The sequence below is a fragment of the Telopea speciosissima genome, chromosome 7, assembly GCF_018873765.1.
Source record: "Telopea speciosissima isolate NSW1024214 ecotype Mountain lineage chromosome 7, Tspe_v1, whole genome shotgun sequence".
Taxonomy (NCBI): domain Eukaryota; kingdom Viridiplantae; phylum Streptophyta; class Magnoliopsida; order Proteales; family Proteaceae; genus Telopea; species Telopea speciosissima.
The window spans coordinates 59,473,305-59,491,284 of NC_057922.1; the positions used below are offsets into that span (position 1 = coordinate 59,473,305).

Consider the following 17,980-nt stretch of genomic DNA (forward strand, 5'->3'; position numbering starts at 1 on the left):
GAGGGAGCCTAGACGCAAGGCGACGGCTTGACAACTATGCCCCCTATTATTTGTCTGAAGTTTTTCTTGTGAAGATTTCAAGTTTCTGGCCTGCAGTGATGATTCACTCATCTTCTACTGCTGTTGTTTTCCTGTTCTGCGCTTCATATTTTCTGCCGTTTATATTGTTATCTGGATTTCTTCTTCAAAAATATTTCTCTGTTGTTGATAATCTAAATTTCTTCTTCACGAAGATTTCTCTCTGTTGGTGATGATGGTGGCTGATCTGTTTCTGTTCAATCTGGTGCTGCAACTGAAAGATTCTCCTTTCTGTGGTTCTTTTGTTGGTGCTGCAACTGGAATAATATTTTCTTGTGGTTCTGTTATTTGCTGTGCATCTGGGTGTGGTTGCTGGTCACTGGATTCTACAACTGATTATCTATCAAGTCTGGTTTTGTTGGCTATGTCTGTTCGTTGTTCCAAGGTAGAGCATAGGAGACATACACATGCTCCAGCTTGCGAGGGACTGTTAAGAATACTGTGTCAAAGTTGCTGGTTATTAGTGTTTACTAGGTATTGTCTACCATAGGGGTATTTTAGCCTTTATATATTACTGTTTTAGGTTTATGTGAAGATATACATTGAACAAGGGTATTATAATCTCAGCAGTACTTAAATGATTATAAATAAAGTGGCTACCGATGGGAGAGTTTACTCTCTTTTCTGTCATCAAATGATTTTCTCCTCCATCTCTTCTTCTTTCATCGATTCCCTTCTCTCTCTCTCTCTCTCTCTCTCTTCTTCTTCTTGCTTTCTCTTGCAGTTCTCTTGTTTGTTTTGTAACATGGTATCAGGCGGGTCCGGATCCTGTTGTTAATCCTGATCCTGCCTCCGTGTGTCCCCCAACTCATTCCATGTGTAAAGTAAATCTGACCAACCTACACGTGAGGGGGAGTGTTAGATCCCACATCGACTGTGAGTGGGGTCCTCATTCCATTTATATACCTAATAGTACCTCCACTTAACAGACCGGTCTTCTGAGATGAAAATCTAACAAAAATGATGCACTGACAGAGATTTGGAACAGAGCGGAAGGGACAACAGAGGGAGGGTTTATGAGGAATTTTATTTAAATGAAAAGGAAATTTGTTAAAGTATTTACTATCTATGAAAAAACTTCAAGTGTGGACTTTGGAACTTCCTTACCAAGGAAGGCCAATACCAAAAGTTGCTATGTCATGTGATGTTCAAAATAACAAAAGGGACAGCAGCAAACCAGGCCATTGGAATGCGCCAAGAATGGACCAATTTATTTAATTTGAGTGCCCAATGGGTCATGTGGATCATGCACTTAGTATTTCTTAGTTTTCTATTGTAATGGGCCAATTCTATAAGCCCAAAGTTTAGAAATTTAGGTTCTGTACGAGATTAAATAGTTAGTTCCTATTTTGTAATGTTCTAAAATAGCTTCTATTTTGAAGAGAGCCTCAAGTTGTAAGGGATTCCTCCTACCATACATAGGGGTTTTCTATTTTTGTGATTATTACGGAAATTATAAATAAAGGAGAGGGGCCATAAACCTCCCCCACGAATTGTTATTGAGAAATTGGGTTTTCCCCTCTTTGGGTCAGTAGTGAAGTTGTCCTAGGACTGTGGTGATGCAGCACCAGCCCTATCATGGTGAAGCAATAGGTTGGGAATGGTGGTGAAGCCATTCCCGCAGGCCTTGGTGGTGATTCTAAGGTCATAGCCCCCTGTCCTTTCCCTCATTTTTCTCATTCTTTCTTATCTTCTTCTTCTTCAACCTTTCAATTTTTCAGATTAGATTACTAGTATCGGAATAGCAATAGATTCATCCCATTGAATTCAAGTTCTCTTGACAGTTCAGTGCCCCCCTTCTGTGTTCTGTTGAAGAAGTAATTTTTACTAATTACTGATGTAATTGATACTGCTGTTCATCTGAATTTCCCAACCTGATTCTTTGTTTCTATTTTGAATTTTATTTGCTTCCTAGATGCTATTTCTGTTGGGTACTGAATCTGACTTGCTATTTCTAGGTTCAGTCAAGTTACAAATTATGTATCTCAATATCCAGCCCTTAGTTTTGTTGAGATTTTGACCACTGATACAGCCCATTAGACTGAGCATTCGACCAGTAGATTTTGCAGATCTGATCCTTAGATCTGAAGATATTTGGTTTCTTAAAATTGAGGATCTTGATTTCTATTTCCTGCTGTGAGACACAGATCAGAATCCAGCCATTGGATTCCCTTGAAAGTTTGATAGTTTCTCTGTTGCTTGAGTACTACCTACGACCAGAAATTCAGAGAAATCAGAGTCTTGGATTGAGCGTTCTTAGATTTCCCCTAAATTTGGTTTCTTTGATTGTCCTGCTATCCTTACCTGTGGTTTGCACCTGAACCTACTTTAGGTTAACCAGATTGCAGGCAAATTATTGATGTTGTTAAAAATGGAACGGATAAAGAAACAGTCCGGGTACCATCAAATGTCAGTGTCCCAGGCAGTGCTCCAAACATTTACGAGATGTCAATGCCACAACTAATTATTTTTAAAATACAAAAAAAAAAAAGAAAAAAAAAAAGGCAAAAAGATAAGGAAAAAAAAGTTTCCTATTTAGGTAACAGATATTATACTTTTTAGAGAAATTGAAAAGATAATAAAAAGCAAAACAATGTTCGCTACTAATGCCTCCCCACAAGTCACACAATCACATTTTTCAAATAAAAACAAAAAAGCTTTTCCCTTTTTTTCTTAACAGAGGGTCAGGAGATGCCGTGGAAGTGTAAATCAGTTTTTAGTTCTGGAGAAAAAAAAAAAAAAGTCACTGAGCAGAAACTAGGTTAGGTTCATCCAGCTCCCTTCTTTCTCTAATTACTATCTTCAAATCTTTATAAACAACAAATTAACAGAGGAAGTAAGTCAAGGAACAACTTGTTCCTCTAATTTCTTAAATTGATAAAAATAAGCTGGTAAGTCAGCCTTGAGGTTCAGAGAGAGTAATGCAGTTTAGTACAAGAAGAAGAACCAAGTCCAAGTAGCCCACGGTTCTGGTTGTGATTCAAACCAGAATCTGTGTTAGCTTGCGTGGGCCCTGCTGAGAGGATATGGGAGGCTGGAATTAGAGAGGATGTTTACTTTAGTTTATATTTTTGAAGTTGTTCTTAGTTGATAAGTTTATAACTACTTAATAGTTGTTATTCTGTTAAATTATTTGTTATGTAGTGGTCATTAGTTCTCCCTTCTAGAAAGGTTACTAATTTTGGGTTTCTTGTAAGTCAAGTACTTTCCTACACATGGAGAGTGACTAAATTTGTATTCAGCAATCTTATAGATACCAGCAAGGGGAATATCTGCCCACAATTTCAAATATTCAGCCTTTGTCTCTTCTTAATTATGAAGTTCGTAGCTACCGTGGTGAAACAGCAACACTCCAAGATGGTGAAGCCAATTCATATCCCCTTCTCTCTCTCCTTTTCTATCCCAGTTTCTTTTCAATTTTCAGCAACTGTCAAAGCCTGCGTGGGGTGGTTCTGTGATGGTCTGAAACTGCAAAATTGGGCCTGAAGTTCCTCAACTATTACTGCTGATATTTCTCTAACTATCTAATCTAATATTGTCAGTTTTCTGTCAGTAACAGTAGCCTGTGATTTCTATTTGGGCTCATATTTGGAGGGATTCTTCCTGTCACATAGGGCACCCTTCGACCAGAAGTGGGGGTTCATCTGGCAGCTGGATTGGGAGATATTGCTGTTCTCTTTTAGTTTCTAATTTTGATTTTCATAGTTACTAATATTGAACTAAGTAGTTTCTGCAGATCCATCCATTGGACTACTCTCGAATTTGGAGCACATAACTGCAGGATATAATCTCAATCCGATCTAAATTTCAGCTTCATTAGAGTTTAGGATTTTAGATATCTGGCTCATATCAATTCTGTTTTGCCTTCTACTTAATGTATTCACTGCGATTCTGTTCCTGTGTGTTAGTTCCCTAAACTTGTCCTAACAGGTTAGTGGAAGAGCTAAGTGAATGAAGAGTGGTGGGGTTGGGAAAGGGGAATTGGAGCTTGCATTACCTATTGTCACTATTTCTAATGGTTAGTCTACTCATTTTTTGTTTTTTGGTGTGGAAAAGGAGGAAAAAAGTAAATGGGAGAATCTTTTAGAATATCCATTTTACTCCCGTTTGCTGGGACATCAATTGAGAAAATTTTCAAATTCAACTCCATGATTTCACACCGATTTATAGGTTCCTACTGGTTGTGGGAGTTAAACCAAGAGAAAATTCATGCAAGTTTCATTATTTTTTGTTTTTACCACCTAATCCAATATAAAGCGGCAACAATCCACCAAAATGGAACTCCCTACTATAACTCAAGAATTTCACCATACATGGGTTTTTGAGGATTCAAACAAAACTGATGATAACATAGACATAAATTAAAATTTGATGGAACCCCAATTTGAAGAAACGGGTTTATGTGATTCCAAAATGATAACAGGGATAGAGATCAACCATTAGATGTCAATCCAAAAGTAGACTTGGGTAGTAAGAGAAAATTTGGATCCCAATCCAGAAAATCTAGATTTCACTCTGAGATCCGAGTCAATAACTAACAACAACGATTAAAAATTTTCCCTACTTAGAAACAAAATTCAACGATACTGTTCAACAAGAATTTCAAATTTACAGAGCTTACGATATCAACCGTGTGAGAAAATAATCAGATTCTGCAACTTCATTTCACCGTATAGAGAATCTCCAGCCCTTGGAATTGTGTAAAAACGAAAAGCTTCTAGTAACCTCGCAATAGTCTAATTGAAATCACAAAATCAAATTAGGAAGAAGTAAACGCAGAGACAGAAGAATGGAAGGTGAGGAGAAGAAGACGTGGACAGAGAAGAATGGCCACACCACTCGAGAAGGAGAGAAGAGCAGAGGTTGTTCACTGTTATAAGGAACAAATGACCATTTTACCACTGTTTAGCGCTCGTGCTGCTTAACGCATCCCGCAAAAACGAAGGTAACAAGTTTTCTTTCCCACTTTACCCTTTTACTAGTGAGATCTGGTCTCTCACCGAACCGCTACATCAGTAAATCAGTTTTAGTTTAGGGAGGCTGGTTCTGTTCTCTTCTCTGAAAGCGATTCCCAAGAACTACGAACTACGAACTACGAAAACCTCACAGATTCTCATCAAACCTGTAAATTCTGTAAATCCAATTCACCTATATCGACAATGGTACTGATCCTCTTCTTTCTCTAGTTTCGCATCTTTTTTCTTTTTAATGTTAAGCCCTTTTCGGAAGTTGATGTTGGGGTTTGCCTGTTTCAGTTCTCCATTGCAGCCATCAATGACACGGATTCCAAAAATCAATGGGAGCCTTTGGCTCCCACCAAGGAAGCTCAGGTACATCCTTAATATCTTTCACTGTTTTCATTTACTTTTGTTTCATAGAAGCTCTATTACGGAGAGACAACTCGAGGTAAGTGCTTGGCAGCGATTTCTAGCTCCTCAAGTAAGTTTATATGAGGGTTTTATGGAGCGTTCGGTTTACATTCAAAATCAATTCGCATGATGCTATTGCTATTGCTGTTGTTGTTCCTATATTTTTGGTTAAGTATGTATACTATATACAGGTTCTAATTAGCTAAAGAATTGGACAATTATTTTGATTTAGAAAATTATGTTAACTAAAATGATATTGCACTCAAGAAATAATATGAAAATTCACGGTTATTATATTAGAGTGTGTTGTGCTGTTGTTCCAAACTTGATCATTCACTAAGACCTTTACATAATGCTTACTATGTGCTCTTCAAGGTACACATGTAACTACCAGGAGCGGTCAACAGTTGAAACGAAAAATGTTCGTTGATATTTCTGACCCTAATTAAGTTAAATTTTATGCCATAATTTTGTTAACCCCTTCCACAGCTCACCAATAATTATTAAAGTACCTGTCTGTGGTTCTTGGATATTTTTGGAATAAAATTAGAAAACAATAAAATAATTGGGTTCAGTGAGGGTTAAGCCATGTTGAACTAGTCCTTGTTTTGCCGTAGTATTTATCTCGCTGCTTTTAGAATCGAGGTTGTGAAAAGGCTTTAACAGACCTGTTTCGAGGATGAAACGAGACTAGGTGAACCCTTTGTTGTGCTATAATTTGCAACTATTGAAGAATGTTAATTGAATTTCTTTTCTCTGCAAATAGGGAGACTTAGGTTATTTTTAACTTCAAGGAAAGGATCTGTGACAATTTGGCTTATGCTACTACACATGGCTGTGGACAGGTCTACACTTTATCACATGGCTATAGACAGAGCAGCTTAATTTTTTACAGTGTTTGATGCCATAAGGGCTAATCTACATTTAGAGTTTTTCCTTTTGGATATATTTGAATCGATGTTTATCTTCAAGAAATTCTTACATGGTCTTCAACTCTTTCCCCTCTAAAGATTCCTATTTTCATATTCTGGCTGTCTTCTGACAATGGTGGCTCTTGGAGACTTCCCCCATCGTATTGGGGGAGGCTTGCCATCTTGCTTCTCTATACAATGTCTTGTTTTTCTTGCATAGATCCGCCAAAGCTATTGCTAATCGAAGAACCAGATGGTTAAGTAGTAGTAGCCTGTTTGTTGTGCTACATATTGTTCTTTGATTTTAATTGGTTCTGCTTATGCACCGGCTGCCAATCCTTTTTTTTTTTGGTTTCGCTAGCTGGACCCAAAAGCTAAAGAATGACATGCTTTTGGCTAATTATATTGTTCTTGTTACCTTCTCCTATGCTGGATAGTAATGTTTTCCCCACTTCCCATTTGCTTTATTATTGACTTTGATTTTTGAGCTGCCAAATCTTTTCATTACGAAATCTTTGTGTTTTCAATCCTATGTTTCATACAAGTTATTTATGTTTAAATATATCAGGAATTTCATCTTTCTAAAACATACCATGAAGGACTTCTCAAGTTGCAAGCCAAAGAATATGCACAAGCTCGTGAACTTTTAGAATCTGTCCTGAAAGATCCCCTGATTTCAAGTGCTCAGGTACTACTAGCTCCAAGGGGACTTTTGATGACTGTGTGATCATCTCCAATTGTGTAGTAAGTCATTGATGTTTGTCTTTATTTAATTTTAGGCAGATAGCAGTGCTAGTGATGGCCATCTATTGCAGCTCAGGTTTGGAATCTGAAACTCTAACTCTAATTTAGACACTGAGCTTTTTTCTTTTTCTCCTGCATTTCCTACTTTTTTTCTTTTGTTCCTTTTTAACTTGTCAACGATCTGTTGTTCCTTATAACATTAGATAATGTTACAAAACTTGTGTAGATTGCTCTTGTATTATCCTGGTAAATATATTTTAGAGTGTTCATATTCAGCATGTATCTGTGTATCATTTGTATCAAGGTTCAAGATTTCAGTTGCAACCAGGCTCGAAACCGAAATTTTTGGTCAAAATCTGTACAATTTTTGCTGCAAGTTTCATTGAAGGGTTTCGAGGCCCAAATGGCCAAACTAGGTACCAAAACTTCTTGGAAATCCTATTTTAGGTCCTCTAAACATAGTTGGTAGTTAAAATCCAGCCGCTTTTATCTCTGGTAGGAATATCACAGATAATATCATTCTTTGCCATGAGGTTGCTCTAGGTTTTGAGAGGCAGAATCATTGTCCTGCTGTTCTTCTGAAGCTTGATATCCATAAGGCTTTTGATTCTCTTAGGTGGAATTATCTTAATCACCTTCTATACATAATGGACTTCCCACTAAACTTCATTCATTGGATCCATTTTTGTATCTCTAGTGCACATTTTTCAGTCCTTTTTAATGTCCCCTCAGGGTTTTTTTGAGTCCAAAAGGTGGGAATTCGTCAAGGCTGCTCTATATCTCCGTTATTGTTCTCCATTGCTATAGAAGGCCTGTCCAAGTGCTTGGAACTTAAAACTATGCATAATCTAATCCAAATGCAAGGCCCTGAAGATTACTCATTTAGTTTTTGTTGATGACCTTATGATTTTTTCCAATGCTTCCTCCTCTATTTCTTCAATAAAGGAAGTTTGGATACCTTCTCGGATATGTCTGATCTCGATATCAACCCTCTTAAATCCTTGACATTCTTCTTTAGGGTTTCTGATGATGTCAAAGCCAACTAAAAGACATCTTGGGTGTTCCTAAAGGTCATTTCCCTATTAAATATTTGGGTCTTCCTTTGATCTTTTTGAAATTGTTTGCTCATCATTGTTCCCCTATTTTAGATAGGTTTTAGAAGAGATTACAATTGTGAAAGAGTAAGATTCTTTCTTTTGTGGGCCATCTTGAGCTCATCGGATCAGTTATGGAAAATTCATTTATCTATCAGTCTGGTGTTTGTGGGTTTCTGACCTCCATCATTTCTAAGATTGAATCTGTAATGTCCTCTTTCTCTTGGAAGCGCAGGAAAACCTAATTTCCTTCATCCTACTAGTTGGGCAAAAGTTTGCCTTCCAAAAAATGAAGGTAGATTGGGACTGTTTAGAGTAAAGGAATCCAATATTGTAAGCATCGTAAGTTCATAACACTTATTTGGAAAATAGTGTTTAGAAAGAAAAGCATTTGGATTGACTGGGTATACTCAAGATATTTGAAGTCAGATTCCATTTGGACTGACACATTCCCAACTGATATGTCCTGGGCTTGGAGAAAAATTCTAAAATATATACACCTTGTTAGTGATGTCATTCATTCAAGCATTGATGATGGATATGATACTTATATGTCGCTTGATAACTGACATCCTAATGGTGTCCTTATTTCCAGATATGGGGATCGATAAGATATGATGTTGGATAATAGGATGGCCAAGGTCTCTTACATTATCCAGGATGGTTATTGGTATCCAGGGCCTAGTGTTTCCAATAACTTGATTGAGGTTTGGTCTAATCTGTCTTCTGCAATGTTGAGGCCAAAGGGGTGGGTGGTGATTTAGTTCTATGGCTTCCAAATTCTTCTAAGAAATTAATCTTTGCTTCTCCCCATTCGTTCTGCTAGCCCAAACACTTTAAGGAATAGACGTCTTGCCACTTGTTGGGTCCTTCCTCTTATTTCTCCCCCATCCCCGGTGTTTGAAGTATCATCTTTGTATTGGTTTTTCTGCCCCTCCTCGGCTTTTGTTGTATCATCCTTTGCTTAATTGTTTTCCCCTCCCTGGTTTTTGATGTATCATCCTTTTTATTAGTTGTTTTGGTGTTTAGATTAGGGTCCCCTCTTTGTCTTGCCTCTGGGATTTTCCATTGTACTCTTTCTTAATTAATTTTTCATTCACCAAAAAAAATATAGGGTAATTTACACATACCACCCCTGAGGTTTAACGAAAGTATAATTTTACCCCCCAGTTTTGGATAATTCTGCGTACCCCCCCGAGGTTTACAAACGTTAACACATACACCCATTCCATTAGTTTATGACTAACAGTGTTAAAATCAAGGGGTAAAGTTACAAAAATGCCTTTGAAAGAAAAAAAACCTGCAACTCATCTTCCCCAAATCGTTTAGGGTTTGAAAAAAAGGGAAGATGAATTGCAGCTATAACTTACCGATAATAAATTGGTAGTGCCGATGGTTAGTTCCGGCTCGGGGCATGCAGGGTAGTAGCGACACAGAAAGACATGCCCATCGGTGCAACCCATGTTTGCCAAGTGGTGGGGGCTTAGTCCCAATGTCTCCGACAGTAACCCAAACAAAACATTCCCAATTCTAATAACTTGCTTGTTGTACTCCACCATTATATCTCTAGCAGATTAATCAAACTAAAATAGTGACAATCCCCATAGTATTGAGAGTTTGAGACTAACTAAAACACAGATCTATGAGGAACAAGTAGCATCTGAACAACAATTTCACTAATGATAGACAGAGTCAGATTTCAAAATCTCGATTCCTTGTTGGGTAGTTCCATGCGAACCAGATCGGGCTGCCATTGCTGTTCTTGTCTGGTAAGCCAACATCGATGAATAGGCGACGAGGGTACTGTTCTAAAGAATCACCCATTAGGTCAGGGAGGTATTTGGTCCTCTTCAAGTACTTGTTGCTCTGTTTCACTGAAGAAGCTCGTGGCGGTTCAAGCAGGACGTCTTCCAGGCCATTCAATGCTGCCCTCTTGCCTTCTGATGACGATGCACAGAGACGCCTCTTCGTCTGTGAATTTGTCTCAGCAGGGCCGGTCTTCTCAACGCCAAGACCGTGGATTCGAACTGCCTGAGATACATGATTTTGTAATTCGATGGTTTGTAGAAGGCGTTCGAGGGATTGTTGCTCAATTGAATGGCAACGATTCCGCCAGTCTTGAGGATTCGATCGATGAACTCGCCGGCAATGAAGCCAGACGCGATGACGAAATCAAATGTGCCATCTAGGATTGAGTTCTGTCTCTCGGCATCGGATTCAGAGACGAGATCCATGTCGTGGGCTTTCAAGATCTGGGCACCGTGAGTTGTAACTTCGTCGCCATCGCCGTGTTGGATCACAAAGAGGGCTTTGTCGCCCGATTTGAAGAGACCCTCGCTGGTGAAGTCGTGAAGGAGCACAGGCAACAGTGATTCACCATGGATGCGAGCCTCAGAAGTTACAGAACTGTAAGTTAAGGAAGAATCCCGAATGACCATTGATCCAAGCCAGGGAGAAGTGATAATGGCCAAAGCCAGAAGCACCGATCGAGCGATGACCGTAAGAACCCTTGAATCGGGTAGCTTAATTATGAGCTGATCGTGAGGAGTCACAGTGATTCCACCTCTGTGCAGGTGCTTGATCCTACACTGGGTCATGGTGGGTCGAAATCTTGGAACCAACCCCATTTCTTCTTCTTCTTCAAAATTTTTGCTTTTAAGTGTCGAGAATTCGATCTGAATTCTTCAGAATGCAGGTGAGGAAGGGAAGAAGAGAGAGTGTCGCAGGTTTTGCTAGTAAATGGGCTTTTTGGTTTTACAGACGACGATGATGATATCAGAGAAAGAAAGAAACTAGGGGACAGAGATGATTCAGGCGAGAGGAGAGGGAAGAGAAGTTAGTGAGTGCAAAACCTGGAAGCGGTGTGGTTTCCACCCACGAGGGCCACTCGGATGCTTTGGATTCTTGACCAAAGGAGCATCAACTGCCTAAACCTCTGAACTTCCATTATTTCCGACCAAACCTCCCCAGATTGAAGAAGGATTTTCCTAAGCAGCCAGGGTTTGTTTCTTCCTTTTTAACGGGACTGCGATAGGAGGAGGAGAAGAAGAAAGAACGAACTATGGGAGAACAAGAATTGCAGGAATCTTCTTTCTTCTTCTTTCTTCTTCTCGGCTGTTGTTTGTTTGGAATGGAGAGAGTGAGAGGGTGATTTATTGAGTGAGCCGATGGAATTCAGTTGGATTAAGAAGGGAAAGAGGTGAGCTGTTTGGGGTTGGGAGTTTAGGGTTATACTTGCAATTCATCTTCCCTTTTTTTTAAACCCTAAACAATTTGGGGAAGATGAGTTACGGGTTTTTTTTCTTGCAAGGGCATTTTTGTAACTTTACCCCTTGATTTTAACACTGTTAGTCATAAACTGACGGAATGGGTGTATGTGTTAACGTTTGTAAACCTCAGGGGGTACGCAGAATTATCCAAAACTGGGGGGTAAAATTATACTTTCGCTAAACCTCAGGGATGGTATGTGTAAATTACCCAAAAATATATAGTTGGTAGTATATGTTGTACGCTACTATATACATTCTCTAATATGGCCTATTCCACACGAATTTTAGTACTAGAACCATAGTTGTCATGGCGTCGCCATGGCGTCCTGGCGTTGGGAGAGGGGGCATATCGAGCTACGCCATGGTGGATGTCAATATATCGCTCGATATGGCTTCCATGGCGACGCCATGGCGTCGCCATGGACGCCATACCACGATATGTTGGCATATCGGTCGATATTTGTACATATAAAAGTTAGATTAAAATTTTTTTTTTTAAACCATTTAATAGCTTAGATGCTTTGCTCCAAATCACATACACTAAAGAAAGACTATTGCTATCAAGCTTCAGAAACAGTTAGCCTATCATTTGATTTTTACTATTGCTTTCAATTATTTGATAGGTTAATCTATATTTTCAATTTTTCATACTTTCATATACACTAATGGATATTAGTTACACTTTCATGAATTAAACCATAGTGGCATAGTATATTAGTAGTAGTGTAGTACACTTTCATGTTGATTTTTGATGTTATAGGACATATATTATAGCATACTAAATGACATTAAAAATACAGAAAATAAAAAATTAAACATGGTCGACATGCTCGCCATGGCAACGCCATGGCGGGCGACATGTCGATATATCGACGTGACACCCTTCCACCGACTTGGATCGCCGTGACGCCGTGACAACTATGACTAGAACACAATGTAATGCAATTAAAAGAACTTAAATGCATTAGGACTGAATAAACATAAAGTTATAAACCATTTCATAATCATACATCATGCATGGTTCATCACAAAGAGTTAAAGATATGGGTATCAAGAATACAAGCAAGTCGCCCCTATGCCCATCCTAGAGTCCTAGTACCACATCAAGTTTCGAGCAGGATCAAAACCACTAGAATGTTTCTGTTGCCGCCGACGAAGCAAGTTATCCTCTGACTATATCATAAAAGTTGGCAATGCCCAAATACTTGTTCCAACCTTGTACGGCAGTGATTTGGCAAAGAAGTCGCAAAAAATAAGGTTTCTCCCTCTTCTCTATTAAAACTGATGAAATGAATGAAACTACACTTCTAATGTTAAAGTGTAGTAACCTTTTGACTAAAATATCGGTGAAACACCGAAATGTCGACCGAAGTTTGGACATTTCTATGTATTGCATACAATTTCGTTTCGACATCTGTCGAAACCGAAATATTTTGGAAATTTCGGCAAAATCTTGAACTATGAGATTCTGTACGACACCTCAGTGCTGTTGTCTTTTTAGTCAATATTTGAAGCTTTTATAAGGTTGCAAAGCATGATCTGTTGGTTAAAATGCCATCTGTTTTTGATACGTACCAAGCTTATTCTAATAGAAATGATCTACATGCAAAACATTTTCACATATCATGTATCATTCGATACTGGGGTCACTTGATACAAGCAGTTTTGGATTCTCATACTATTGCTAACTTGATTTTGCAGTAAGATTTTGTAATGATGAGTCTGAATCTTTGATAGACAACTAATCCTTGTACCCACAGCTGATGGCTTCGATTTGTTGCAATAGTTATCTTCACAATCTTCTAAAGTAGGAAGGAATGTGGTAAGCTGTGTTTCTGTCTTTTATTATAGATGTGGATTGACAAAAGCCCTTAAAAGTAGTTATGCAAGGAGTTAGTAATATACTAGTATAGAGTATAGACAGGATTGACTAACAACCCTTTAAATTGTAAAGCAAGGAGTTGTTACTTGTTAGTCACCCTTTGAGTTTTATTTGCTCTGTGGCTCTACCTTAGTAAGTTGCATTTTGAAGTTAACTGTGTTCAGGAAGCCTAGTCATGAAGCATGAGACATATGGAACATGTTTAATGATGCTTACTGATGCAGATTCATCACCAAAATAGGCTTGTTTTATTAGGAATAAGTCTAGGGTTGGGTTCTATACATATTGGGCCTTTGGTCCCATGGGTTTTCAATGTAATAGGTCATTTTTATGGACCTAAAGTAGGGGTACATAGGTTGCATACGAGATTAGCTCTATACTTAGTTTATTTTGATGTTTTAGTGTTTTAAATTGAACCGGTCCAAAACTAGTTTGAACCAGCGATTCAATCTAAGTGAGTTGAGTCACCTTTCTTTTATTTTCTTTCATTATAAGTTGGGTCCACACCTCTCCATGAATTTGAGAGGTTGTGAAATGTAATTAAAGTCGGCTAGGAGCTTTACACTCCTAGGCTGATTAGGAATATGGCCTATGGCCACTATAAATAAAACAATTCGGTGGGGGGGGGTTTATTCTCACCTCTGAATTTTGAAAAAAACCTCTCTTTGGAGCTGCTGCTTTGCAACTTGTTCTTCATTGCTGAAGATTGTCTTGTGTGTGATCAAGACTGGTGGGATTGGTGTTTGATCCAATCGACACCTTGCCGTGTGAAGCTTGGGTGGTTCTCCTCAAGTTCTATTTTTTAGTTTCAGTCAAGGACTCAATTTTATTCAATCTACGTCAACAACAAGCTGCTGCCAATAACTTTCTGCCATTACAAGTAAGTCTGAAACATTCCCCATCCCCCAATGCTTCTTCTAATCCTCTACAGCCCCAAACCCTAGCATTCCCCCTTTGCTTTTTAGTTTTCCCAAAACCGTAAAACCTGCACTGACCAATCCACCTGTCAAAAAACCTACCAAACCAGAGCCGAATTACCCTCTCTGCCCCTCTTGCACTCGATCCTAAGCCCAGCCACCATCTCCCATTAAAACCCTAACATCCCACCTTCTCAAATCAAAACCCAAAACCCTAATTTCTGCCCAGCCCAAACCAACCGTCAGAACAGTCTACAAATCTGACTGATTATCCCTCATACCCTCCTAAGAAAACCATTCAAGTTTGGTTAACTTATGCCCAGCCAAACCCTAGAAATCCATCTTTTCCTCTTTTCAAAAATCCGAAACCCTAACCTTAACTTGCTGCCTATTCAAGTTTACACACTTTCCATCCATCAAAACATCTCAGGACCTTCACCGGTAGACTCCCCTACCTCAACTTGGCATAACCCATACATGAAACCCTAACCCTAATTTCACCAAAAACCCTATTTTTGACCTAGCCGAATCGCCTGTTCATAATAGATCCTGGTTTTCTGGCTCCTAGTTGGTCTCCTGCCACTCTAGGACTACATTACATACATTTGAAACATAGGATTTAAAATGAGGGGTTTATTCAACTCTTTTTCTCAGTTAGTCTGGAAGGGCTTTAGGGTTGGATCTTATGACAATATCAAAGCTTAGTGAACCAGCAAACAGAGAAGATGATGAAGTGAAGAGAGAGAGTAACATCTATTGCAGTAGCCTATTGTTTATCTTAAGATAATTACCTACTCTTAGTCGGAATCCTACTAAGTGTGAAAGTAAAATTACTATAGAAACAAATAACGTATCTAGCCTAAAGCCTAATTACAAAAAGAAAGTATAAAGACAATTAAATTAAACTATTAGACTAGACTATCCTATGGTACACTAGTCCATGGACCAGCACTTAATGTAGCTCTAAATAGGAGGCAGTCCTATTAGAGGCCAGGTGAACAATGGTTCTGAAATTGATCAGCCGATTGGGGCAAAGTAGGCTGATTTGACTCAAAATTAGGGTTAGGTAAGAGGAATGAATGAATGTGATATATGATAATGATGGGCAGGTCTAAAGGAAGCTAATGGTATAGGATTTGAATAGGTTTAAAAAAAAAAAAAAATTTCTGAAATTCTAGGGTTAGGGTTTCGGGTTTTGGGAATTAGAACTTAGAGTGAAATTACGGTTTTTAATGGAAGTTTAGGGCTAGGGTTAGGATCGAATTTTCCAGGTAGGGAGGGGAAGGTTCGATCCAAGTATGAGAGGTTTTTAATGGTTGGAAGTACTGATTCTAGAATTTTAGGATTTTTGGGGTTTAATGGAGTTGGGGGATTTTAGGGTTTGAGAGACAAATAAGGCAGCAGCTTGGGGTCGAGTATAGGTAGTGGTATGAAGGGGCTGTGGTCTGAATCTGATTGAATTCTGATAATGGATGAAGGTTTAATGTAACTTAGATGATCTAGGGTTTAACCCATTCATGCAGGCAATATTACTTGTATTTGAATCCCGCAAAAGGACTATGAAGTGAATCGTAATCGCTTTCGATTTGCTCTTATTGGGAGGGTTAATTTTCGCCTCGCATCGTTGGATGATTTGAGAAAGGAGGCGAAAGTGAAGTGGAATCTCAAACAAGGGGTAATCATGCATCCATTGGGGAGGGGATTTGTGATTTTCCAATTCTCTTTTGAAGGAGATATGGTGGAGGTTTGGAGATGTAGCCCTGTGCGCTTCAATAATCAGGCTATCAGGTTCCAGCATTGGAAGCCTGATTTTAATATACATGAGCAGAAGGTCCTTACCAAGCTCGTTTGGGTGAGGTTCCCAGATCTGTCTCTCGAATATTGGCATGAAAACGTGCTTCTGTCCATGGCCAAGGCTGTGGGCAGACCTGTAGCTCTTGATCGTCGTACCCGGCAGGGTCTGCTCGGCCATTTTGCTCGAGTGCTTGTTGAGATAGACGCAGGAGATTCTTCAACTTGTGTTGAAGAGTTTCAAGTAGAACGATTTGAACCTGGTTCTACCAAGGAATTTTGTTTCACTCAGAAGGTGATTTATGAGGATGGATTGCAAAGGTGCGGGTATTGTAGAAGGTTGGGACATCAAAGCTCCCTTTGTCATCAGAAGAGGATGGATGAACTTCATCAACAAGAGAAGGACAGAGAGGTGTCAATCCCTGGTGCTATCTACGTTGGAGAAGATGGAGTTAACTCGGTTAAGTCGAAGTCCAACTTGATGGGTGGATTGGCCAGAAAATCTCTCTCACAAGGCAAGAATTCATTTTCTCCTAATTCTAAGGCACCAGCTGGTCATGAGGGGATTGTTGTTTCCAATTTGGTTGCAGCTATTCAAGGGAGGGAGAACTCTTATAATGGTATGACTCTTGGTGAGAATTCAATTTCTCCTCAATCTCCCAATTTGACGCAAAGTGGGAACGATAAGGATACATTTTTAAATGTTGGAGAAGTTCATGTAGTTGATTCCATTAGGCCACCTTCTTCTCATCCTACCCATGGCGGAGGAATGGAGAACTCGCCGGCTTTTTCAGGGGTGCCGGATTTTGCAGTTGCGGAGGGCTTGAGAGGACAGACGTTAAGGTTAGGGAGTCTAATTTTAATGAGGTAGAATCAGTTCAAAGATTGGATTCTCATGGGTCAGGTTGTGACCAATCTGATCAAGAGGAGGTGCAAGGCGGGTGGACTCAGGTGTTGGGTCGGAAAAATTGTGATGGCCGTAGGAATGCCCCTCGAGGTGGCCGTGTGGGTTGCTGTATGACAACTCCAGTTATTGGTAGAACTTGACGTCAAAAGAAGGCAAAGCCTGGTGTTAAAGCGGTGGACACGTCAATAGAAAAACCTCTGGTTGAAAAGGAGACCGCATCTCCCTTTTCACCAGAGGAGGAGGCTCTTTTGGCTCGTGTGGCTTTTGATCGGCCTGGTGTATATGCTGAGATCCCCCGACGATCAAATAGGGCAAGGACCCCCTCGGTGTGCCTCGCAGATCCCTCGTAGCCTTGTTTTATTATTCCTCTCGGGTAAGCGAGTGGCTTGAAGCCCTCGCCAATATGGTTTAGGACTGAGTCCCCCTTTGTAAGCGTTAGCTTTCTTTGCCAGTATTCTGTCATAGGCTTGTTTGCCCCCTTTTATATTTTCAATAAAATTTCTCTTTTCTGAAAAAAAAGAAAAAAAAAAGGGTTTAAAGGAATCGATGGGATAATGGAGGATAGGGTTGGAGGAGGAGAAGAAGAATGGAATGAATGAAATTATTTAACTGACTTACTTGTTAAAGGTGATCTCCAATGGAGGCAGCAGCTCTGTGATAGGAGGATAAAACCACCTCCCAGCTGAAGAAGATCCTCCCAGCCGTCACGGCGTAAGGAGTCAACCGGATTCCGCCAGTCCCTTTCCATCTTGATATCCACAAGGATGCACACACTCACAAGGGAGCAATGGAGCAGCAGCAATGGCAGCTAACACACGGAATTTTAATTCAAATAATCTGTGAGGGAGCCCCCCCGATTTCTAATATTATAATAGAGGCTAATGCCAAATCCTAGTACAATCTAATCACCCCTCCCTCACAAATCGTGGAAGGGTGTGGTTATAATCTAAAGCTATTAACTTAAAGCAGTAAAATGTCTTAACTATCCCTATTAACTTAAGTTAAAAAACACTTAGCT

The 17,980-nt window shown here is 39.4% G+C and overlaps 2 protein-coding genes across 2 annotated transcripts in view; one reads left to right on the top strand and one right to left on the bottom strand.

Moving 5' to 3' along the window:
- Window positions 1-253: 253 nt before the first annotated feature.
- The window catches only part of LOC122668741 (calcineurin-binding protein 1), a 33,602-nt gene continuing 15,875 nt past the window's right edge, over window positions 254-17,980 (top strand). The window contains exons 1-4 of the mRNA XM_043865275.1: window positions 254-463; window positions 5,295-5,408; window positions 6,927-7,046; window positions 7,138-7,178. Of these exons, the coding sequence (XP_043721210.1) occupies window positions 254-463; window positions 5,295-5,408; window positions 6,927-7,046; window positions 7,138-7,178 (485 nt within the window). The remainder of the gene's footprint in view (window positions 464-5,294; window positions 5,409-6,926; window positions 7,047-7,137; window positions 7,179-17,980) is intronic.
- On the bottom strand, window positions 9,891-11,215 carry LOC122667150. The gene is made up of 2 exons (XM_043863365.1): window positions 10,893-11,215; window positions 9,891-10,859 (listed from the first exon to the last, which is right to left on the bottom strand). Exon 2 carries the CDS (start codon window positions 10,821-10,823, stop codon window positions 10,116-10,118), a length of 708 nt encoding a protein of 235 aa, XP_043719300.1. The 5' UTR covers window positions 10,824-10,859; window positions 10,893-11,215; the 3' UTR covers window positions 9,891-10,115.

Excerpts from the sequence above, each read along its gene's own strand:
- LOC122667150 (XM_043863365.1), bottom strand. The coding sequence starts at position 10,823 with ATGGGGTTGGTTCCAAGATTTCGACCCACCATGACCCAGTGTAGGATC.